At 48.4% G+C, this 24,946-nt stretch overlaps 1 protein-coding gene across 7 annotated transcripts in view; it reads left to right on the top strand.

Moving 5' to 3' along the window:
* The window catches only part of Fanca (FA complementation group A), a 60,519-nt gene that overhangs the window by 7,002 nt on the left and 28,571 nt on the right, over positions 1-24,946 (top strand). For 6 of the 7 annotated variants that reach the window (XR_005496676.2, XR_010060017.1, XM_039097889.2 and 3 more), the window contains 16 exons: positions 90-163; positions 5,121-5,233; positions 6,687-6,778; positions 7,329-7,362; positions 7,968-8,031; positions 8,561-8,673; positions 9,281-9,357; positions 9,722-9,863; positions 10,156-10,289; positions 14,557-14,667; positions 17,274-17,369; positions 17,451-17,510; positions 18,700-18,788; positions 19,864-19,924; positions 20,006-20,055; positions 23,832-23,908. Coding sequence is in view for 5 of the 7 variants with exons in the window: in XM_039097889.2 (XP_038953817.1) it covers positions 90-163; positions 5,121-5,233; positions 6,687-6,778; positions 7,329-7,362; positions 7,968-8,031; positions 8,561-8,673; positions 9,281-9,357; positions 9,722-9,863; positions 10,156-10,289; positions 14,557-14,667; positions 17,274-17,369; positions 17,451-17,510; positions 18,700-18,788; positions 19,864-19,924; positions 20,006-20,055; positions 23,832-23,908 (1,387 nt within the window). In the remaining 2 variants the exon portion in view is untranslated. Of the gene's footprint in view, positions 1-89; positions 164-5,120; positions 5,234-6,686; positions 6,779-7,328; positions 7,363-7,967; positions 8,032-8,560; positions 8,674-9,280; positions 9,358-9,721; positions 9,864-10,155; positions 10,290-14,556; positions 14,668-17,273; positions 17,370-17,450; positions 17,511-17,536; positions 17,904-18,699; positions 18,789-19,863; positions 19,925-20,005; positions 20,056-23,831; positions 23,909-24,946 lie in introns of those variants that run through there. The other variant, XM_063278163.1, reaches the window with a different exon arrangement.

Genomic DNA, 24,946 nt, shown 5'->3' with positions numbered 1-24,946 from the left:
GACAGGTTCTCAGTGTGTATGAGCATAACCTGGGCTGGACGCTCTGTAGGACGAAGCCCACGTTGAGATAACACTGTTGTGTTTTTCAGAACTCTTTGTTGCTGGAAGCTGTGTGGCGTCTTCACACACACCATGTCGTGAGCCTACAAGAGTTACTGCAAAGGTACCGGACTAGTTTAGTCGTTCTCCGCTACTTAGTGTCCTGCAGCCTTTCTGTAGTCAATAGCTGAGTTTCTAAGCTGTCTCTTTGTTATTCGTTTATGTATATATTTATTGAGGGGTGGGAGGTGCAAGTGGGGAGGCATGGGTGTGGAGCCCGGAGGAGGAGCCAGTTTTCCTCTTCCACCCTGTGGGTTCTGGGGTCAGATTTTCATGGTGAGCGCCTTCACCTGCTAAGCCGACTTGCCTGACCGTACTTGTCCTTTATCTTTAAACTTTTTTTTTAAATTAATTTTTATTTATATGAGTACACTGTAGCTGTCTTCAGATGCACCAGAAGAGGGCATCGAATCCCATTACAGATGGTTGTGAGCCACCATGTGGTTGCTGGGAATTGAACTCAGGACCTCTGGAAGAGCAGTCAGTGCTCTTAACCACTGAGCCATCTCTCCAGCCCTATGTCCTGTATCTTATGAGAACATTTATTGGTATTAAAGTACCCTTGGGCATGTTTTCTCTGTATATGTCCGGTAATGATGATTTTTGTGTGTATATGTAAATACACGTTTGTATGTGTATGAATATACACATGTTGTATGTGCATGAGTATGTACATGCTTGTATGTACATGATTATACACATGCTTGTAGAAGCCACAGGTCAGTGTTGTGTGTCTTCCACAATCATTTTCCACTTACCTTTTGACATAAGACCTCACTGTGCTCGGAGCATGCCGATTGGGCTAAACTTGTCAACCAAAAAGCCCGGGGGATCTTCTTGCTCTGCCTCACCAGACCTGGGCACAGGGAACAATTCACAGACGGAGCCATTTCCTCAGCCCCTGTCATGATGATTCCTTTTAAAGATGGAGAAAAAGACAAGAAAGTACTTTGTGGGCAGATGAAGGTAGATCTCTGAGAGTTCAAGGCTAGCCTGGTCTACATAGTGAGTTTTAGGCTAGCCAGGGCTACATAGTGTGACTGGCTCAAAACAAAATAAAAAACAAACGAGAGCAACAAAAACTGAAGCAAGTTGGACTTGGGCTTAGAGTTTGCACTGAGTGCACAAAGCCCGAGTTCAGTCCTCAGCATTTCATGAAGCAGCACAGGAGCTCAGCTGTATAATCCCAGATCTCAGGAGGGAGGGCGAAGAGAATCACAAGTTCAAGGCCTGGGCTGGAGAGTCGCTCAGGCACTCGCTGGTCTTGCAGAGGACCTAGGCTTGGTTTCCAGCATCCACATGCACAGCAGCTTCTCGCCATCCTAACCCCAGGTCCAGAAACCTGACCCCTGCAGGCAGTGCACGCACATGGTCTACAGACATGCTCCTACACATAAGGGATTTTTAAATTTTTAAAGATAAGTATAAAGCTACTCACAGTTACATACTGAGATCAAGACCCAGCCTAGTTTCCATGAGACCCTGTCTCAAAACAAAACCAAAAAGTTAACTAAAAAAAGAGATGTTCAGGTAAATATGGCTGATGAAATGTATATAACTATTTATTTCTGAAATCACCTTAGGAGTCAGACTGTGTGAGGGTACGAATGTGCTGGAGCACTTGTCTGGAAGTCGGTGGCTCCCTCAGGTGGGACTCAGGTAGTCAGGCTTGGTGGCAAGTATCTTTACATTGTTTGCCAGCCCAGAAAAGGAACTTTTATAACAAGGAGTAACCTGATAAAATGAACTAGCACCAAGATGGCAAAATAAAATTCGGAAGAAGGGAAGCAGATGGAGCAGCCGTAAGAGATTTAGTAGACTATGCTGAGCCAGAAATGTGGATGAAGATAACCAAGTGTGAGGTCAACCAACCATGAAGATATCCAGCCATGAAGACAACCAACCACGAGGACAACCAACCATGAAGATATCCAGCCATGAAGACAACCAACCACGAGGACAACCAACCGTGAAGATATCCAGCCATGAAGACAACCAACCATGAGGACAACCAACCACGAAGATATCCAGCCATGAAGACAACCAACCACGAGGACAACCAACCACGAAGATATCCAGCCATGAAGACAACCAACCATGAGGACAACCAACCACGAAGACAACCAACCATGAGGACAACCAACCATGAGGACAACCAACCACGAGAACAACCAACCACGAGGACAACCAACCAGGAGGACAACCAACCATGAGGACAACCAACCATGAAGACAACCAACCAGGAGGACAACCAACCACGAGGACAACCAACCACGAGGACAACCAACCATGAGGACAACCAACCATGAAGACAACCAACCACGAGGACAACCAACCACGAGGACAACCAACCATGAAGACAACCAACCATGAAGATATCCAGCCATGAAGACAACCAACCACGAGGACAACCAACCACGAGGACAACCAACCACGAGGACAACCAACCAAGACAACCAACCACGAGGACAACCAACCACGAGGACAACCAACCACGAGGACAACCAACCAAGACAACCAACCACGAGGACAACCAACCACGAAGACAACCAACCACGAGGACAACCAACCACGAGGACAACCAACCACGAGGACAACCAACCACGAGGACAACCAACCAAGACAACCAACCACGAAGACAACCAACCACGAGGACAACCAACCACGAGGACAACCAACCACGAGGACAACCAACCATGAAGACAACCAACCACGAGGACAACCAACCACGAAGACAACCAACCACGAGGACAACCAACCATGAAGTTATCCAACCACGAGGACAACCAACCATGAAGATATCCAACCACGAGGACAACCAACCATGAAGATATCCAACCATGAGGACAACCAACCACGAGGACAACCAACCATGAAGATAATCGACTAGTCTATTTTATTTATCCATATCTCAATTATTGGGAGTGTTGATACTACAGGAGGTTGGATGAAAAAGAGTCTCAGAGAGGCCTATACAAGGCCTTCCATGAAATGTCTGGGGCCTCTGACCGTCTAGTCCATCAGAAGGCTGGCAGTCTCTGCTTTCTGAGGTCTAGCTTGGGACATCAAGCATAGTTGAAAATGCCATCTTGAAATCAGGTCATGCTGTGACAATAGTTCCCATAAGATTTTTTAAAAAATTTATACCAAAAATAAATACGTAAAAGAGGCTTGGGTGAATCAAATAAAGAAAATGGGGGCATAAAAAGATGAGAAAGAACTGGGCGGTAGTGGTGCACACCTTTAATCTCAGCATTTGAGGCAGAGGCAGGCAGGGGGATCTCTGAGTTTGAGGCCAGCCTGCTCCACAAAGCAATTTCTAGGACAACCAAGGCTACACAGAAATCTTGTCTCCAAAAACAAGAGGAAATCCCAGACAGTTATTTTTATGATCTTGAAGGTGGGAGACCTAAATACGATAAAGCTCAGAGGCTAGAAATGATTAATAAACTTAATTTCACAGAGAGCAGGTCTCCTAGTATACACGCACCAGGACACCAACATCTACGACACACAAGTGGACAGAATAGACAGGGGGAAAAGCACGTTTTAACAATTGGTAGAGGCTTGTGGATTCCTCATGGTACTGAATAGAGTTAGATCATCAGTGCAAAGCCTGGAATGATGGCTCGTGCCTTCAATGTTAGCACCCAGGAGGCAGAGGCAGGGATTTCTGTGAGTTCGAGGCCAGCCTGGTCTATGTAGAGAGTGCCAGACTGGCCAGGGTGGCATAGTGATACCTCAACTTAGGAAAAATTTACCAGGGCCATAGGCTACCCGAACATGGAAAAACGCTGTAGCTAGTCACCCTGGGATACTCTGCAGGGAGAGCACGTGTGAGCACATGAACAGAAGTTTGGGGATGCAGTTGGCAGAGTCCTTATCTACCAGCCTGGAGCCCCAGATGCAGTTCCTAGTACCACCAGATGTGGAGGTACACACTTACAATCCTGGTACTGGGGGCTGGGAGCAGAAAGATCAGGCATTTGAGGCCAGCCTCGGTCACACAGCGCGCATACGAAGGCTGGGCTGTACTAGACCCTCTTTCAAAAAGAAAGGGGACAAAAACCAAGTACACGGAACTTCTGAAACAGGACAGAAAGTATAGGTCATAAAACCAGTTGGGATAAACGGTTGAAATAATTTAAAATAAGTTCTCTGTCCCCAAACATTTTTTTTTGTTGGTGGGGGGCAAGCGTTGGCATTGGCTCGTATTGAACCCATGAGTGACCATTTTATTACCACTGTATTAATCTTTTTTCTGTGTCTATACATGTATACCTGTATATATGTTTGTACCAGAGGCATAGACATACATGCAGGAAGAGGCCAGAAAAGGGTCTGATCTGAGATCCGAGATCTGGAGCTGGGATACAAATGGCTGGAATCAAACACGGGTCCTCTGCAAGAGTGGCCACTGTCTCAACCTCGGAGCCGTCTCTCTACCCCTAAACGTTCTTAAAGAGTTTCACTGTCTAACCCTGGCTGTCCTGGAACTCACAGTGAGTTTCCTGGTTAGACTAGGCTGGCCACGAGCTCACAGAGAGCCACTTACCTCTGCCTCCCCAGTGCTGGGACTACAGGCATGGGCCACCACACCAGTTCACAGTAAACTTGTTTTTTAGAAAAGATTTATTAGTAAATAAAGGGTTCTGTCTGCATGTACACCTGCACACCAGGAGAGGGCATCAGATCCCATTACAGATGGTTGTGAGCTACCATGTGGTTGCTGGGAATTGAACTCAGGACCTCTGGAAGAGGAGTCAGTGCTCTTAACCACTGAGCCACCTCTCCAGCCCCCTTATTCTTAAACTTTTTAAAATGATGTCTTTGTTTTTGCCTTAGCAGCAGCCAGGCAGGCGCCCTGTGCCTGCCCAGTTAGCCCTTGAGATAGAATTTGGCAGCTGCTGTGTTCTTACCAGCCAGTGCTTCCTAGTCAAGTGACTATTGCAGTAAATAAACGAACGGAATTATGAGGGCAGTGGGATGGGGGATTCAGCCTCTGTTCTTTGTGTCCTCAGCCATCCTGACACGGAAGCCATGACCACGTGGCTCTTCAGGAACCTACGCTTCCTGTGTGAGCTGATAGGAGCATCCTGCCCATCCTCTGATACTGTGGAAGCCATGCTTTCTGGTATGTTCATAAGCAGACGGGTTCCTGGGGAAAGCTATGCATTTTGAAAAGAGAGCAGTCTCTCTGTTCCTGTGGGTCTAGGGTGAAATAAACTCACCAGGTCAGTCCTGGGCCTCTATTTTATTCTTTAAATGTCTGAGTGGTTTTGTTTTGTTTTTTTAAAGATTTATTTATATGTGTGAGTGCACTGTCACTCTGTTTAGACACACCAAAAGAGGGCATCCCATTACAGATGGTTGTGAGCCACCATGTGGTAGCTGGGATTTGAACTCAGGACCTCTGGAAGAACAGCCGGTGCTCTAACCACTGAGCCATCTCTCCAGTCCACCTGTTTTCTCGAGTGGTTGGAATCCTAGTGAGAGTGTTTGTGGCAAAGTTGGGTTTTCCCTCGAGTGGTCCAGGTCCCTTTGCCACCTTAGCTATCGGCTGCAGTGCTAGCAGTCCCAGAGAGGTGACCCAGTCACAGGTGAGGAGCATGTGCTCCGTCCAGGCAGCTCGCAGGTTTCTGTTGATTTTGAGCCGGTCTTACCTTGTAGCTCTAGCTGGCCTGGAACTTGTACTACAGAACAGGCTAGACCAAAACTCAACACATCTGCCTGCCTCTGCTTCTCTTCAATGCTGGGATTGCTGTGTCTCCACAGTTGGTCTTACTCTGTAGCCCAGGCTGGCCTTTCACATTCATGGCAACCTTGCCTCAGTCTCCCCAAAGCTGGGATTACAGTCATTTACATCATGCCTGGCAAGTTGGTATGTTTCTTAGTTTGCAGAGATGCTCTTCCAGTGGTGTGAACTGCTTATATTTCCGGTGATCTACTCTAGACGAGTAAAATTTTCAGTCAAAGGTAAGATAGGAAACCTCAGTTCTAGGCTTCCTTACTCTGATCTTTTAAATCATGACTGGGCCAGTTGTGGATCAGCCAGATGTGCTGGTTCACTCCTTTAGTCCCCGCACTCCAGAAGCAGAGGCAGGCAGATGTCTATGAATTCGAGGCCAGCCTTGTCTGTATAGGAATCTCCAGGCCAGCCAAGCCTACATAGTAAGTCTGTCTCAGACCCACCAAATATAAAATTATGAATCAGTGTGTTTTTCTTATTCCTCAGAATGTGGTGTTTCCTTTGGGTGGTGATGTAGATATAATCCTAGCCACCCTGACTGGGTTGCTGGACTGAGATTGAAGCTGACACGGGAGTTTCAAAGCAAGCAAACAAAAGAGCATAAAGTAGAAATTAACTCTCAGAAGTCTTTACCATAAACATGACTTCTCTGAGTAGTTGAGTAAACGCTTGTGTCTCAGTCGGGCGGGCATTGGCAGGCAGAGGAGTTCACTGAGGGCTAAGTGCGCTGCCCATGAGGTCTGTGCCCACGTGGACTCCCTTGAGCCGGGTCAGCGTGAACCATGGCTGCTTGGAGACCATAGTGCATTTAAATTACTCTGAATATTTTATCTTTCAGGTCTTGTGCAACTGTTAATTTCATGGGGATTTCAGGGAAGCTCAGATCCAAGAAGACTCCTAGAGTCTGAAAAAATTGAAAAGATGCCTCAGGTAGGAAGGGGAAGGAAAGAAGACAGTCTCACATAGACAAGGATGAGCTTGAATTTCTTTTTCTTTTTTCTTTGTCTCTCTGTGTAGCCCTGGCTGTCTTGGAACTCACTCAGTAGACCAGGCTGGCCTCGAACTTAGAAATCCACCTGCCTCTGCCTCCCTAGTGCTGGGATTAAAGATGTGCACCACCATGCATGGCTTGACCTTGAATTTCTAATCTTGATTCCACCTCCGAAGTGTTGGGATCATAACCTTGCACTACCAACCACTCCCAAGTTTATGATGGGCTAGGGACCAAACCAAAGGCTTAGCTCTCTCTAAAGTTAATCTGCCTAGAAGTCTGCCTATGTCCACCCTTCACACCTTCTGTCTGTCTGTCTGTCTCTTTCTCTCTTTCTCCCCTTCTCTCACATGGATTTATTAAGGAAGTGAGAAAGCTCCCAAGGGTAAGGCGGTTTCTTCTTTTGCCTCAGCATAGCAGGGCGTTCTGTGCATGGTCAGCATTGTGCCTGCTTGAGAGTTACTGACTGGATTTGTGTTCTGTTGACAGGTCGCTGCTGATGTTCTGCAGAGAATGCTGGCTTGTAAGTTGCTTGCCCTGGGCCTCAGGATATAAATGACTCATTTCCTTACTGCTGGTTCTAGCAGATTCATACACACACACACACACACACACACACACACACACACACACACACACACACACACATCTCTGTGTTGCTTCCCCTATATGTAGAATTAAGACAGTTATAAGCTGCCAAGCAGGTGCCAGGACTTGAACCCTGGTCATCTGAAGAGCACCCTGGCTGTCTGGCTGTCCTGGAACTCACTCTGTAGACCAGGCTCACCTTGAACTCAAAGATCTGCCTACCTCAGTCTCCTGAGTGCTGGGATTAAAGACAGGCAGAACACTAACCTTACACATTCAGTCCCTACCCCCACAGAATGCCTGGAGTGATAACACATCACCAGCTCAGTACAGCATTCACAGTTCTGTGAGTCTCCTTACCTTTCCAGCTTGCAGATAGACCCCAGTGCCCCAACGGGACTTAGATGTCTTGACAGACCTGGTGTTGTCCAGGGAGATTCTGGATCTGCAGAGGCCTTGTGTCTGAGAGTGCTCAGGGTGACGCAGGACAGGGCCCTCACAGGGCTGACCTTGTTCTTCCGCCCTATGTTCTGTCCTCAGTTTCACTCGATACCCTGGATGCTGATTCGCAGACGACTTTGGATCACCAGGCCGTGAGTGGCTGGTATGTCTGGGAGACCTGCTGTTCTCGTGCAAGGCTTCACTAGGAAGATGGAATCTTACACACCTGGGTGGGTGGGAGCCGTAACCTGCTGGGCGCTCTCTGCTGGTTGCTGACTTTGGGGAAGATTGTTGCTAAAGCACCAGGAAGTCTGTCCAGCCTTTTCTGAGGTGGGGTGAGAGCTCTCTTTCTTATTGTAGAATCCTATTCAGCCTCCAGATTTCTAGGGTGTGGGACCGCAAAGGTCTTCAGCCCTACTTTTCTGTCACGTGTGTGTGACCTCCGTCCTAAGCGTCTGTCTTCAGCTGTGGTGTGCAACTGCAACGTTCCTAATGTGTCGAGTCTCCCGCCTGCTTCTAGACTTTCGGCTCCCTCAGATGTCTCACTTCTCTCTTGATGAGGCCACATGTCCCATGATTCACTTGGCACCTGTGGCTTCGTGCCTGGTAGAGAAAGTGCCTGAAGGAGCAGGAGCCACATTGGTTCTTAGCCACGACCCAGGCCAAGGACAGTGCCTCCCCTCTGTTTGCAGGATCACTGTGTACTCTGGACGTACGTGCTGTGGTATGATAGCAGCTGATTCTCTGAAGAGCTTCCTCAGTCACGCGCTAACTCAGATTCTGACTCACAAGCCCGTGCTGAAAGGTAGGCCACCGCGCCATGACCACAGTCTACCCATTTTGGGGGTCTCTTCCTCTATACTTTAGGTGGAACTCTCAACAGAGATAATCTGGCCCTTGGGTAGGTTTGTGGCTCTGTCCTCTGCAGGCTCTGGAGCACCGAGACCTGGGGGTGCAATGGAATTCTTTAAGACCCCTTGAGATCATGACACTGTCCCAGAGTTTAGCATCCTTGTTGTCTGGAACCAACATCCCTCTGATTCTGAGGAATGACCTAGTTAACAAAAGGAAATGGTTGTCTCAACAGCACTTGAAAAAATTAAAACAATTGACACGAAGCTCTTAAAGAAACATGGTATTGGGCTGGAGAGATGGCTCAGCGGTTAAGAGCACTGACTGCTCTCCCAGAGGTCCTGAGTTCAATTCCCAGCAACCACATGGTGGCTCACAACCATCTGTAATGAGATCTGGTGCCCTCTTCTGGTGTGTCTGAAGACAGTGACTGTGTGCTCATATATAATAAAAAATCTTTAAAAAAAAAAAACAAAACAAACCAGGGTATTTTGTTTGGTTGGTTAGTTGTTTTGTTTTAATAAACATTGGCTTGAGGTTTTTTTGTTCTTCCTCCCCAGTGTCTGACGCCATTCAAATGCAGAAAGAGTGGAGCTTTGCAAAGACACCCCATCTGCTCATTGATCTGTACTGCAGGGTGAGTGTGGGGTTGGTCTGCTCTGTGCAGCAAGCTTTCAAGTGTAAGACCGGATCAGACTGGCTTCTGTGGGCACTCTGGGTGTGAGAAGATTCAGGAGTCTCCAGCAAGACCAGTGTCCTTGTCAGGATCAGGAGACTGAACTTGCCATTGGGCAGAACCTTTCCTTCTCAGAGTGAGAATCCTTCCAGCCACTACTGACCCCTGCAGTCGGGAAATAATGGTGGGCACCGTTGAGGCTCGTCATGGAGTCTGCACTTGTCTGGGGTTGGAGTGGATGGGCTGGACAGAGCAGAAGAGCTGGTCCCTGGCTGGCTATGGTAGCTGTACTTGGTTTTAAAAGGAGCTGGGGCTGTTGTTCCAGGTTTTTGTGACACTGGGTCCAGAGGAGTCAATTGGCCATTTGCAGGAAGTTCTGGAGCTGCAGGAGGTTAACTGGCAACACGTGCTGTCCTGTGTGTCTACACTGGTTGTCTGCTTTTCTGAGGCACAGCAGCTGATTAAAGGTTCGTGTTCGGGGAGCCCTGTCCTGCCATCGAGCATGTGCGATTTGCATGCAGATGTGAATTGCGTCCCACACAGTAGAGGCAGAGCACATGACATGTCCCTCACTCGATGTGAACTTAATAGAACCCTGTCTGTGTGCGCGTCTGTTGATGGGAGTCTGAGGCAGCTTGTATCCAGCATGAGGTGACTGTTGCATGCGAGAGCCGGGCTCAGATACTCAGTCACCTGCAAAGCTCTGGTTCTGTGAGGCACCTGCCCTCACCTGCCACTGACTATGTCCTAATCTCACAGATTGGGTGGCCTCTTTGATGGCCCGGGCCTTTGAGAGCTACCACCTAGACAGCATGGTCACTGCCTTCCTGATTGTGCGCCAGGCTACTCTGGAAGGCCCCTACGTATTCCCGTCCTACGCAGATTGGTTCAAGGTGAGTTCTGGGAAGTGTGTTATCTGACAGACCGAGGGCTTCGGCTGGGGCTTGGGGCGCTGCTGGGACAGGAGGTCGGTGTAGCAAGCGCAGCCAGGGCGGATGCTGACGTGTTTTCAGAAGCTATCTGCGATGCTCAGCTCACAACCCAGGTCTGCGTCCTCGGGGCACCCGTCGGGTGGAGTCTCCTTTTCTGACGTTGCCAAGATGGGAAACTGTCCAGTGAGCAGGAGCTCCTCCTTCCTGAAGGTTCTGAGGCGGTGCCTCGTCCTTGCATGGACCCCACTTATGGGTCCATCTTTTGCTTTCGGCTGCAATCGAGTCTTGGTCTGTGCCGTGCTCCTGTGCCCAAGAGTCATGGACTCACCTCGCAAGGTCATCCCAGGCCTGTGGAGCCTGTGCTCCCAAAGTGACGTCTGCAGGGAGATCCTTGGCCAGCTGATGTGAATACAGGTTAAGCCAGTGTATGTGTGTGTGTGTGTGTGTGTGTGTGTGTGTGTGTTTGTGTGTGTGTGTGTGTATGTGTGTGTGTGTGTGTGCATTATGGGTTCCAGGAATCAAACTCAGGATGTAAGGTTGTAAGGTTTGCACAGCAACACTTTTAACTGCTAAGACATCTTGCCAGTCCTAAATTAACCATTTTTTATTTTAATAATAATAACGGTAATTTTGAGACAGGGTCTCACGATCTAGCTTTGGCTAGTCTGGAGCTCACCATGTAGACAAAGCTGGCCTCAAACTCAGAAATCCACTTGCCCTGAGTGCTGGGATTAAAGATGTGTGCCACCATGTTCCACTTTATACTTTTATTTCTGTGTGTGTCTGTGTGTGTGTGTGTGTGTGTGTGTGTGTGTGTGTGTGTGTGAAAAAGAGGGGGAGAGAAAGGAGAGAGAGAGAGAAAAGAGGAGAAAAAGAGGGAGGAAGGAAGAGAGTTTAGTTAGTCTTTTTGGTTTTTGGGGGGCGTTTTTTGGGTTTTTTTTTTTTTTTTTTTTTTTTTTTTTTTTTTTTTTTTTTGAGTCAGGGTTTCTCTGGTAACCTTAGCTGTACTGGACCTCACTCTGTAGACCAGGCTGGGCTCAAACTCAAGAGATCTGAACAGCCCTTAATTGCTGAGCTGTCTTCTTAGCCACCCCCCTTAACCTTTTCATTTAATTTTAATTTTATTTTTTATGTGTATGAGTGTTTTAATTGTGTGTGTGTGTGTTTGTGTGTGTGTGTGTGTGTGTGTGTGTGTGTGTGTGTGTGTGTGTACCTACCTGCGTGTGCTTGGTACCCATGAGGCCAGAAGAGGGCTTTGGATTCCCTGGAGCCACCATGTGGTTGCTGAGAATTGAACCTGTGTCCCCTGGAAGAGCAGCCAATGCTCCTAACCTCTGAGACATCTCTCCAGCTGTCCCTTCTTATTTTCACTTTTAAAATCAACTTCATCAGGATATAATTTAGGGCTGGTGGAAGGTTCAGTGGGTAAAGCAAGTACGAGGGCCCCACATTCAAAAGCCCCGAAGCCAACTTAAGTCAAAACAGTACCATGCTCCTCCACAGTGGCGTGCACCTCTAGTCCAGCACTCGTACAATGAGGTGGGAGCCAGTGACACAACCCCCAGAAGTTCACAGGACCGCTAGCCCAGCATATGCTGCCGACAAAATTAAACATGGAACCTATGAACAAGTTTTTTCCACATAGATGGCAGAAGTGTGTAGATCACTTGAGTTTGACGCTACATAGTGAATTCCATGTTACCAGGAGTGAGAACTTGTCACACACATACACAAGTACAGTACAACATACAATAAAAACCCAACAAAGTCCTACTAATTTAGATAAGATGGTTGCTAGTTTAGCTCAGCAGTGTTGTATCATGTGATAGTCTTCTAAATGTAATCGATGGAATTTACTTAGTTTAAAAAGTAATTTAAGGGGTTGGGGATTTAGCTCAGTGGTAGAGCGCTTGCCTAGGAAGCGCAAGGCCCTGGGTTCGGTCCCCAGCTCCGAAAAAAAGAACAAAAAAAAAAAAAAAAGTAATTTAATTATGTTGTGTGTAGGGGTGTTTTTTCTGCTTCTGCATGTATATGTGTACACTGTAATTTTTTTTTTTTGCTGTTTTTTATTTACATTTGAAATGTTAGTCCCTTTCCCGGTTTCCCCGTCCATAATCCTCCTATCCCATCCCCCTCCCCTTATATAAGGCTGTTCTCCCACCCATCCACCCACCCATTCCCGCCTCCCCACCCTGACATTCCCCTGCACTGGGGGATCCAGCCTTGGCAGGACCAAGGGCTTCTCTTCCCATTAGTGCCCAACAAGGCCATCCTCTGCTACATATGCAGCTGGAGCCATGGGTCTGTCCTTGTGTTCTCTTTGGGTAGTAGTTTAGTCCCTGGGAACTCTGGTTGGTTGGTATTGTTCTTATGGGGTTGCAAGCCCCTTCAGCTCCTTCAATATTTTCTGTAATTCCTCCAACAGGGATACCATTCTCAGTTCAATGGTTTGCTGCTAGCATTCGCCTCTGTATTTGTCATGCTCTTGCTGAGCCTCACTGTGATATTTTAAAATGGTATTTAATGTCTGTCTGTCTGTCTGCATGCTATAGGGGTATTGAACTGCTTTCCTTGTATTTAGCAGACAGTTGGTGCCTCTGACCTCAGAGAGACTAGCAGGGGATTATCAACAATTCACTTTTGGGGGTTTTTGTTTGGTTGGTTGGTTTGGGTTTTGTTTTCTTTTGAAACAAGGTATCTCAGTGTAGCCCTGGTGATCCTGGAACTCACTCTGTAGACCAGGCTGGCCTCAACCTCAGGGTTCTGCCTGCCTGCTGGGATTAGCGTGTGCATCACCCCTGCCTGGCCAAATGGTGTTTTAGTATCTGCAGGCTAACATGCAAGAGAATTGTCTGACCTTGGCAAAATGTCCGCTCCCACAAAACCACTGCAAAGCCTCAGTTCTCCTGTAGCTCAGTGTTTGGTCTCAAATGTCCATTGCCCGTCTCCCATGGCCAGCGTAGCAGAGGTTTGTGGGTTTAGGGGTGGGTTGGGCAGTTCCCACATGTGCATGTTCATGTATGACAAACTCTGTTATGATTAATTTGTTCCCGCATGCCTTAGCCCTGTCGGCTGCCTCAGGCTTGACCCTAGGTCTGTGACTTCAGTGTCTTTGGTTGGAGTCAGAGGGCAGCCACTTGGACCTTTTTCCTTGGCTGCCTACCATGGAATGACACTTCTGGTTTTGATAAGTTTGGACACAGGAATAAATATGCATTCAAGAGAGTCTCGAGCTGAAAAGGACATATTTGTTAAGCCTCTGTGTTCCCGATATTCACAGAATCTCATTCTACTATTGTTTGTTTTGTCACTGTTTCTGAGACGGGGTATCATGTAGCCCGGGCTACATGATATATATATATATATATATTAATACATATATATGTATATATTAATACATATATATTAATGGATATATTGAAGCTGTCTTCAGATACACCAGAAGAGGGCATTGGATCCCATTACAGATGGTTGTGAGCCACCATGTGGTTGCTGAGATTTGAACTCAGGACCTCTGGAAGAGCAGTCAGTGTTCTTAACCTCTGAGCCATCTCTCCAGCTCCGAGGATAAACTTTTATCCTCAGTCCATTCGTCTCCACTTCCAGAGTGCTGGGATACAGGCTTTTGGTTTGTTTAACCACACCTGTTTTTTAGAAGTTGCTGGGAATTAAACTCGGGACATTGTGCACACTAGAGAGACACTCCACTAGCTAAGATGTATCTGTACCCTCGTTTTGTCTTCATGGCCTTGAGACAGGGTTTCATGTTTAGTCCAATCTAGCCTGGAACTCACTGTGCACCCCGGTAGGATTCCTCCTGCCTCAGCCCTCCGAGTATTAGAATTACGGTCTGACCGCATCCCATCCAGAGATACTATTTGCATGGCCATTGTGACTTCTTTAAGGAACTTGCCTCATCCCTGGCACATGTCAAAGTCTCTGAGCCAAAGTCACTTCTGTTTCTTCAGCAGCAGCTTTGTGTCTGGGCAGACATAGCTGCTGAATTCCTGTTGGCCAGCACAGCACACAGTCAAGGCTCATTCTCTCTCTCTCTCTCTCTCTCTTTTTTTTTTTTTTTTTTTTTTTGGAGCTGGGGACTGAACCCAGGGCCTTGTGCTTGCTAGGCAAGCACTCTACCACTGAGCCAAATCCCCAACCCCAAGGCTCATTCTCATATTCTCTCTCTCTCTCTCTCTCTCTCTCTCCCTCCCTCCCTCCCTCTCTCCAGGAGTCCTTTGGAAGCTCACATGGCTACCATAGCTGCAGCAAGAAGACACTGGTCTTCCTCTTCAAATTCCTGTCTGACCTCGTGCCCTGGGAAGCCCCTCGGCACATGCAGGTAAGGAGCCAACAGCTGCACCTTAAGGCTGGTGGTGTCCCATCTATAAGGGTCACCCCAGCCTCCCATGGGTCACGATGCACCAGGGCTGTTTCTGCCCTTCTCCAGACAGTTCAGGCGATGCCCAGCACTGAAGTACAGTGTCGGCGCCAGCACCGACACAGCACCGAGAATCGGGCGAAAGCCTACGGGATGAAAGAAACACATATACACAGGTTATCGTGTCAAGCCAGGAGAGGAAGAGAGAGAGAGAGAGAGACAGAGGAAGAGTGGAAGAGCGGAAGGAAGAGTGAGAGTGAGGAAGAAGAGTGAGAGTGAGGAAGAGAGAGTGAGAGAGAGAGTGAGAGTCTCCTGTAGCTTTATTCACCACTTATATACCCAAGTCTCCAGGAAGAAAATATCTGGGAAGCACAGTGGGAAACCCTGGCTCGTGAGCTCGTGACTTCGGTAACAAAAGACCGACTAGGAGACCTGAATTAATTAGGGAGAAATCCCAGAAGACCAGCCTAAATCTCAAGGATAAAGGCTGAGGAAGTAAAAGGCAGAAGTAAATTGACCACCACCCAGGTGTGGTCCAGGTGTGTCAGTTCCACATGCATCAGCCGGGCTCAGCAGAGGTCATGCAGTGGAGATAGGGTGTTTACTACTTGGTCTTTTCTTCCTGTGCCGTAAATACATGGGAGAGGCCTCTGTCCAACAATCCCATGACTTTTACTGTGGCCTTGCAGTTACAAAGCGGCCAGGCCCAAATCCAATATGGCTCACTACAGTACAGTGAGTCTGCACAGACACCTGGGAGCTCCCACACCCCCAGCCCGGGAAGAGAATGTATTCCACCAGTGTGTACCTAAGTGCCCAAAGCGTAGGCTCTCAGCAGGATGAGCAGGTCCAGGCGGGGTCTGGGAAGATGCCGGGGAGGGGGAGTGACTGGAAGATCAGTGAGTGTAGGAGGAGCTATATTTGCCTTAATAAGATGATACGGTTTTATGTGTTCAAGTTCTACGTCCTAGAGAGGTGGCTCAGCAATTTGTCCTTCCCAAGGACCCGGGTTCAATTCCCAGCACCCACATGGTGGCTCACAGCTGACAGCTGTCTGTAACTCCAGTTCCCTGAGACTCTAATGCTCTCTTCTGGCCTTTGCAGGCACCAGGCACACACACGATGGGCAGATACGCACGCAGACCACCATTACATATTAAAACATCCATACGTGCTAAACTTACAAAAAAAAAAATCTTCATAGAGATACTCCCAAATTTACAATGGTCATGTCTTCTAGAAGTTTTTGTTTTCTTTTTTTAATAGAGGGGTTTCTGTAAGTCCACTGTTGGAATATCTGTAACAAGTCTGTGATGACGTACACTTTGAATCCCAGCATTTGGGAGGCAGAGGCAGAATCACAAGTGTGAGAGAGGTCTGCTCTGCACGGCCATTTTGGGACAGCCTGGACTACTTCGTGAGGCAGTGTCTCAAGATAAGAAGAGAAACAAATCTTGAAACTGGAAATAGTGGCACAGTGCTGTAGTCCCAGCATTTCAGAGGCGAAGCTGGGAGGATCATAAGCGCTGTCTAGACCAGGCCTCCACAGCGAGATGCTTCTCAGACTCCCAAAGGGTCTGAAGCTGGACACGGTGCTATATGGTCTCGGCCACTCAAGGCCTGGGTATGAGACCTCAGGACCCCAGGAATCAAATCCATTGTGAGAAGTGAAACCATCTCAAACGAGGAAGGAAGGCGTGGCGGTGTCACTTTTCTTTTTGTTAGCTGAACCCGTGCCCACACTTGTTTTGGGACTGGGTACCTGAAACTCTGATGCTGTTTTTGCTAAATTTACATTACAAAGAGAACAGGGATATGTGAGCAAACAGACAGATTTCAGTCATCACGGGAAAGTAGAACCGATCCTTTCTCCTTGCCCCAAGTCTGGACCCCCGTCTTTGTGTACACCATTGTTGTGGCCAAGCTAACCATTCTTTAAGACCGTCAGGTGCCGGTATAGATAATAGAGCTGTGACCAACACTCTGTGAGCACACACGCAGACACACCAGCATCTTGACGTATCCTGCCTTGAGCACCTACAAACTCAGGCAAAACTGTGAAGCATGGTGTATAATCCAGGCCTGACCCAGCATGGACCCTGACTGTGCCCCTGCTGTGTCGTCTCTAAGCTCCAGGGCCCGTGGTGTGGAGCTGCTGGGCTGTCCACAGAGCTCCACACCGTTGCTTTCCCTCCCACTCAGAACCAGCTACAGTACAGATAGCTTAATTTTCTCCCAAGAAGCAAGGGCAGCCTTCTGTTGTGGGTTTTTTTTTTTTTTTTAAGACAGTAACACTCTATCCCTCTGGCTAGCCTAGAGCTTGCTATGTAGACTAGGCTGGCCTTGAACTTGACATGATCCTTTTGCCACTACCTCCTGTGTGCTGGGACTTAGGATGTGCATCTTTATGACCAAGCCCTTGTGAGTTAATTTCAGTAGTTACCCATCTCACGCCTGCTGGGGACCATCTCTTACCGTCAACACTGCATCCCATTAGCCTGTACCACACAGGTCCCAGTGAGACGCGCCATGCCCTCCTGACACTGCTGTGCTGTGTTCTCTCGTAGGTGCACATTTTCCACCCACCCCTGGTGCCAAGCAAGTACCACTCTCTGCTCACAGACTACATCTCCTTGGCCAAGACAAGGCTTGCTGACCTCAAGGCAAGTCTGGCCCCTGCCCTAGCCTTGCCTAGAAACTCCCAGTGCCCATCTTTGATTCACACCTTTTTTGACCCTCTGAAGGTTTCCCTGGAGAATGTAGGACTCTACGAGGATTTGTCATCCACCGGGGACATTGCTGAGGTAATGAACATTGCTTTTGGTTGGCCCGTGGCCTTTGGTTCCTTGCCACTGAGTATTTTGGCCCTCAACATCCTCTACTCAGTTCATCTCTAGTGAAGCCAGGTGGGCTGTTTTCCTGAAAGTGTTTCATTTGAGCTGTCTCTCCGAGTCTTTGTTTGACAACACTAGCAGAGGACAGTGGCCGTGTCCAAAGACAGGCCTGTGCTGCAGTGAACACTCTTCCGAATTCATTAGTTTTCATATTTTTAGTTTAGTTTTATTTTATTTATCTACTTTTTAATTTTTCTTTTCTTCCAACACAAGGTCTCTTTGTATAGCGTGGCTTGACCTGGAACACAATCTGTAGACCAGGCTGGCCTCAAACTCCAAGATCTGCCTGTCTCTGCCTCCAGAGTACGTGAGCTCCTGCTGACCAGCCTTATCTGGTGACCAGAACTCACCGGAATCGGTTCTCCTTCTCACCTTGTAGATCCTGAGGCTGAACAGCTGCTGGGTAGCAAACACTTGCCTCCTGGACCTTCCTGCTTGGCCCAATTTTAATTTTCATAAAATATGTCAGTGGGAGGGACCACATATGTGCACATGTGGAGGTCAGAGGACCGCTTTTTTTTTTTTTTTTTTTTCTTTTTTTCCGGAGCTGGGGACTGAACCCAGGGCCTTGCGCTTGCTAGGCAAACGCTCTACCACTGAGCTAAATCCCCAACCCCCAGAGGACAGCTTTGTGTGGGGCGTTTTCTCCTTCGTGAGGATCGTTCTGATTCAGGTTTCCCGGGCCTGTGTGGCAGGCACTGTGACCCACTGAGCCATTTTGCCTCTCTGTTCCTCTCATCCCCATTTTCTTTATGACAAGGTGGTGTAGCCCAGAATGGCTCTAACCTCCTCAGCCTCCGGGGTACTGGGATTATTTGCTGCCATTCCTAGTTTTGACATTTAGTAATTCTTTTCAGTCTCGAAGTTAAACCTCTGTTCTGGCCCACCCCATCTGGAAGACTTCCACCTTCTCCCCTGGAAGAGCAGCAGGGGAGGGAAAGAGAGACAGAAAAGGAGTGGGGGGAAGCAGAGGCTTAAGCGAGTGCACTACCTGTCTCACCCTTTACCCTTACAACGTGTAGAACTTGGTGACAGGTTTTTCTGCTTGTTTAACTGGGTTTTGAATCTTCTTTCTCTCTCCCTCCTTGTATGGAACTAGCGTGAGAGCCAGGCAGTCCAGGATGTTAAGAAGGCCATCATGGTGTTTGAACAAACAGGGAAGATCCCTATGCCTGTCCTGGAGGCCAGGTAAGAACAGGCTGATGGGGAGGATCTGCCAGCTACAGCATGTTCAGATGTGGGGGAGCACCTGTCAGCTAGAGCATGTTCAGACCTGGCTATGCCTACACTACTGTACTGGGAGTCTTGAAGTTGGTCCCTTTTTGGTCTCAGGATCACATGGGGATGGAAGATCATATTCTATCCTGGGAGACAGGGTGGTGTGGATGCTGTGTCAAGGATGAGGTCTGAGGTGGCATAGAGTGAGGGCAGGTCTATGTCTAATTCTGGTCTGCAACTCTACGTAGAAAAGGCTGGCTTCGAACTCACTGCCTGCCTCTGTCTCCTGGGTGCTAAGATTAAAGGCATGTGCCTCCACATCAGGCCCGTGTCCACTTCCGCGACAGCACTTAGTACCCTTGCCATTCGAAGTAGGCAATAGATGGCACCTGTGTGAAGCCATGTGGGAATAAAGGATCATTGACCCACAGGTCAGCCAGACTTTTCACTCGGCGCTTCTGAGGTGACCAGTGTGGTCGCACCTGGGGAAGTGGGTAGCTTTAATGAATTCATTGTGAACCTCTATTGTGATTGCTGTCAGTGTTGGTGACCTGAGCCTAACTCACCACCTCCAAGAGAAAGCTCATGGTGACCCCATCACAACCCTCATGGCTGCCCCATCACAACCCTCCTGGCCTTAGAACATCGAAGACAGAAAACCTTAAAAACATGATGAAGCCCAGGCGTGGTAGTACACGCCTTTAGTCCCAGCATTTCAGAGGCAGAGGCGGGAGGATCTCTGAGTTTCAGGCCAGCTCGCAGTGCTGAGATGTTGAGATCAATAAAACAAAACAAACCCCACATGACCAGTGTCAGGGCCTGTCCAGGCCTGGGGGCACCCACGTGTAACCTCAGTAACCACGTGTAACACATGGGGGCGGGCAGAGCAGGAACTCAGGATTATGTCACGTTAGTGCGTTTGAGGCCAACAGGGCTACAGAATGAAATGAGTCAAAACAGAGAGGAAATCTTAGGGATGTGAGCTGCCCAGAGGGAGAAGCCTTTCTCCTGTGTTCATCATGGTGTCTGCCTTTCTGTGCCACAGTATCTTCAGGAGGCCCTACTACCTGTCGCACTTCCTCCCTGCGCTGCTCGCACCGAGAGTGGTGAGTGCATCTCCGCTCCCGCCATGTCTGGGCTGTCCGGTCCATTCCCTGCCCTTACTCACAGGCTTGCTCTCCTCACAGCTCCCGGAAGTTCCTGACTCTCGGGTGGCCTTCATAGAGACCCTGAAGAGGTAAGCAGGAACTTCCGCAGGGCCGGCTCCGTGTCCGGTGGTTTTCATTGTTGTTTTAATTTTTTCCAGTGGGTTGTGTGGTTGTGTGGTTGGGTAGTTGGGTTTTGGTTTTTCGAGACAGGGTTTCTCTGTGTAGCCCTGGCTGTCCTGGACTCGATTTGTAGACCAGGCTAGCCTAAAACTCAAGAGATCCACTTGCCTCTGCCTCCAGAACGCTGGGATTAAAGGCAGGCACCACCACACCCAGCTTCTCCAATGGGTTTTTTTTTTTCTTTTTTCTTTTTTTCGGAGCTGGGGACCGAACCCAGGGCCTTGCGCTTGCTAGGCAAGCGCTCTACCACTGAGCTAAATCCCCAACCCCTCCAATGGGTTTTAATGGGACAAAGAATTTCAGTACTTTTGTAGGGAAAGTTTACCACACATGTGTTTTATACTTCAGATATTGACTCCAAATTAACAGGTCATGAACTTTAACAAATACAGGCTGTTCCACCTGTATTTGTATCCTTCCCCTCGTTCCTCACTGGTTTTAGGTGGTCGGTCTGGGAACTAGAGCCCCGTGGCTCCATCAGTCATGGCAAAAAGTCATGGCAAGAAGGAATAGAAATCTGGAAGGCCCCCAGCCCATTTAGAGACGCAGGAACGACCTCTGGTTATGTGCAGAGGATGCAGCCTCATCTGGCTTGCCCACAAGATGGCCTCTCCAGCAGCCAACTGCTTCATGTCTGAAAGGTCTTCTGAGGGATGTGAGAAGCTACCTCTAGTTTTCATTGAGACTTAGGGTGTAATTAATGGACTCACAAGAATATAGAAAGGGTACAGCGCCTGGAAAGTAAAAATTATTTTTTATATTTTAGAGTAAGACTGTTTCTTAGGCTAGTGAGGTGTCTCAGTGAAGAGAGGCTCTTGCTGCCACTCGGGACGAGAGCCCAGTCCCCAGGACAAAATGGTGGAAGGAGAGAACCCACCCCTAAAGCCTCCCTGAGACTCTTGTTTGTTTTTATATTTGTCATTATTTTTATTTATTTGAAATAGGGTGTCACTCGGTAGCTCTGGAACTCAGAATCCCCCCCCACACTGCCTCCCGAGTGCTGGGGTAAAGCACGTGCCCCCACACTGCAGTCCTCCCTCCCACAGTGTTTCCCGAGCCTTAGCGTATGAAGAGCCACAGAGAGGTAAAGGGCTGGGAAGTGCCAGCCTTTATTCTCTGGACACCATGGCGGTCACCACCGTCCACGTGTGGCTGCCAGCAGCAGCGCATATAAGACAGGCCCCATCTTTAATCAGTCACAGAGGGTGTCATAGAGCACATTCCTTGCTGCTGAAGCTTATTTAGTTTCCGGAAGAGGGAGAAACATTGCCCTGAGCTGTGCACCCACTGCTGAGCCCATGAGGCTCCAATGGAACGAAACCAATCCATGTCACCCCTCATTAATGTCAGTGAGTCACAAAAATATACAATAGACGTGAACAGGAGGAAGATCTGTAGATGAGGGAAGGGGGGGTGGAGAGCTGGGGGGTGGAATAGCCAGATTACATTATGTGCATGTGTGAATTTGTCAACTAACAAGTTTAAGTTTAATAAAAAGAAATTCAAATACACAGAAAAGTAAGGCGAAACTTAAAACATCAAACTAAATATCATCCCTGACTTTTTTTTTTTTTTCTTTTTTTCGGAGCTGGGGACCAAACCCAGGGCCTTGTGCTTGCTAGGCAAGCGCTCTACCACTGAGCTAAATCCCCAACCCCATCATCCCTGACTTTTGACTTCAGTTGGCCATATAGTAAACATATTGAAACAAACAGAAACATTAGCATTTTAGCATTTCCACTGTTTAAAAAGCAAACCCACAGGGGTTGGGGATTTAGCTCAGTGGTAGAGCGCTTGCCTAGGAAGCGCAAGGCCCTGGGTTCGGTCCCCAGCTCCGAAAAAAGAGAGAGAAAAAAAAAAGCAAACCCACAAGCCATCCATCTTAATTAGGGTGTTACTGCTGTGACACCATGACTAAGGCAGCTCTTATAAAGATTTATCTGGGACTGGCTTGCAGACTCAGAGGTTCAGTCCATCATCATCATCATGGTGGGAACACGGCAGTGTGCAGGCAGACATGGAGCTGGAGGAGCTGAGAGGTCTCCATCTTGATCCAAAGGCAGCCAGAAAGGGACTGACTCATCTGCACACAGGACCTCAAGGCCCGCCCCCACAGTGACACACTTCCTCTGGCAAGGCCACACCTCCTCACAGTGCCACTTCCCCTGGGCCAAGCATATTCAAATCACCACAGCATCCATGTGTTGCTGTCTTTTGAGACAGCCTCATGCAGCCCACACTTGAACTTGCTATGTAGCTAAGGTTGACTCAGAATTCCCAATTCTCTGCTCCATCTCCCAGGCACAGAGTACATGTGTCCACACCACACCCGGTTTTATTTGTTTGTTTTGAGGCAGGTCTTACTGGGTAGCTCAGGCTAGCCTCCCTACATCTGTCTAGGATTTCAGGCACAGACCGCCATGTCTGACTCCATTTAATGTCCATGTCTCTTGCCCTCGCCTGGACCTTGACTGCTTTTGATGTCTTATAAAATGAAGTGGGCAACATCTTTCTGTTTGCTGGAACTGTTTGTCGAGGCAAAGAGCCTGCTGTACTGAGTGTAGCAGAGAGTGTACAGCATTGGTCTGCTGACCTGCAGCCATGGACACTGGCAGTGAACCCGGTTTTGTAAATTATTGTTAGTTTAGTCCAGGCCTTTCCTTCTTCTTTTTATGGAAGCCGGAAGTAGAGACAGGCCCATGTCTGTGAGTTTGAGGATAGTTTTGTCTTTATAAGAAGTTCCAGATCGGGGTTGGGGATTTAGCTCAGTGGTAGAGCGCTTGCCTAGGAAGTGCAAGGCCCTGGGTTCGGTCCCCAGCTCCGGAAAAAAAAAAAAAAAAAGAACAAAAAAAAAAAAAAAAGTTCCAGATCAGGGGCTGGGGATTTAGCTCAGTGGTAGAGCGCTTGCCTAGGAAGCGCAAGGCCCTGGGTTCGGTCCCCAGCTCCGAAAAAAAGAACCAAAAAAAAAAAAAAAAAAAAAGAAGTTCCAGATCAGCCAGGGCCACATCGTGAGACATTTTCTCATCAAAACAAAACAAGCAAAACAATTGTATTTCATCTAGTTTTTTGTCTTCTTCTTCTTGTGCTGGGAATAGAACCCAGGACCCTACATGCACCGAGCAAGGGCTCTACCACTGAGCTACACTCCTGCTCCTATCTAAGCTTTCCTCACTGACAGTGTTTGTCATCGAAGTGTTGATAGGCACCAGGGCTGTCTGTGTTTGCAGTGGCATTGGGAGCATGGACCTAGAGACATCTCACTGAGAGACACGCGGCTCTGGGAGGCCACGAGAAATAAACACACCGAAAAAACTCAGCACAAACATTCTTGTGGAACCGTGAGGCCCTACCTTCTAAGACTGGCAAAACTCAAACAGGAGGCCGTGCTCCAAGGAACAAAACCCCGGCCAACAGGCCAGAGCCATCATAAGAGCGACATCTAGAGATGGTCACACAGGCTGCTGCTGTCCCTTAATGATTTCTAAGATCTAGATGTGATTTGTTTTCTTCTTGGCTCGAATGAACGGCTAGGGGCACACTCTGTGGTAGACGGCTTGCCTAGTGGGTTCCTTCCCAGGACCGAAAAGAGGGATAAAACACAGAACGATACAGTGTACACTGTTGGGGTGGCTTTGGAACCTGAACCCATCATAGCTGATGATGACATTGCTTTCTTTTTATCTAGAGCAGATAAGATTCCCCCGTCGTCATACAGTGCCTACCGCCAAGCCTGTGCCACTGCTGGGGACAAGCAGCCCGACAGTAAGGCTCTTGGTCACCTTCAGTTCCTGTACTTTCCATTTCTGTGACATGCTAGTCACCTGCATTGGTCCTCGGTGGATAGATTTTTCTCACCCCAGTGTGGTAGGCCTGTGACTTTTCCTGACCGTGGTACCTGGGACCAAACAGTGAGCTCATGGGCTTATGGTCGTTGAATCTTGACAGTTAGCCACGTCCCTGCCTTCCAGGAAGCGTGGTGTACAACCTGCTCCGTATTCGGGATCTCCATGTACAGTTCAGGGCCACAGCATTCTGCAGTCAGGAGCAGTTATGTTCTAAGTGGACAGTTTGTCTTGTGGTGTGCTGCAGGGGTTTTTACTTTGTATGTGCGTGTGTTCTTGCCTGTTGTATGTCTGCATCATGTGTGTGCCCAGTGTCTGCGGAGGCCAGGAGACGGGGTGGGATCTCCAGGACAGATGTGGTGAGCGCTGTGTGGGATCTAACTCAGCAGCTAGTTCTCAGCCACCGAGCCATCTATCCGACCCTGGGCTGGGGTCTTTGTACCTATGAGAACAATGACAGAGCTGGTTGACTCTGGGAAGCTGTGACCAGAGAGCCCACATCCATGACACGTGGGGCTGGCATGCTCTACCTGCTCCATTCCTCAGCGCCATGTGGCGCTGACAGCAGTGAGAGCGCCATCCAGTGTGCTCAAGTTTGGTCTTCGAAGTTTAACTCTTATCCGTGTACGTATGTTAAACAGGGTCTTTTGTTCCTTGACGGGCCTTGAACTTCTGAGCCCCCTGCCCCCTCCACCTGCCGAGTGCTGGGATCACAGGCTGTGCCACCCTCCCCAGATTTATGTATAGCACTGGCATGGCGCCCAGGGCTTTGTGCTCGCTGGGTAAGCACTCCACCAATGGAGTCACACGTTCTCTCTTTACGGTTTTTGTTATTAATCAGTATCAACTACACAAAATACCAGGTTTTGTTACAATGTTTCATACATATATAGAATTCATATATCATAATAATGCACTGACCTACATGGATCTAATTCCTCACACCCCTCTCTGCTTC

The sequence above is a fragment of the Rattus norvegicus genome, chromosome 19, assembly GCF_036323735.1.
Source record: "Rattus norvegicus strain BN/NHsdMcwi chromosome 19, GRCr8, whole genome shotgun sequence".
Classification (NCBI taxonomy): Eukaryota; Metazoa; Chordata; class Mammalia; order Rodentia; family Muridae; genus Rattus; species Rattus norvegicus.
This window is presented reverse-complemented; position numbering and strand designations above follow the sequence as displayed.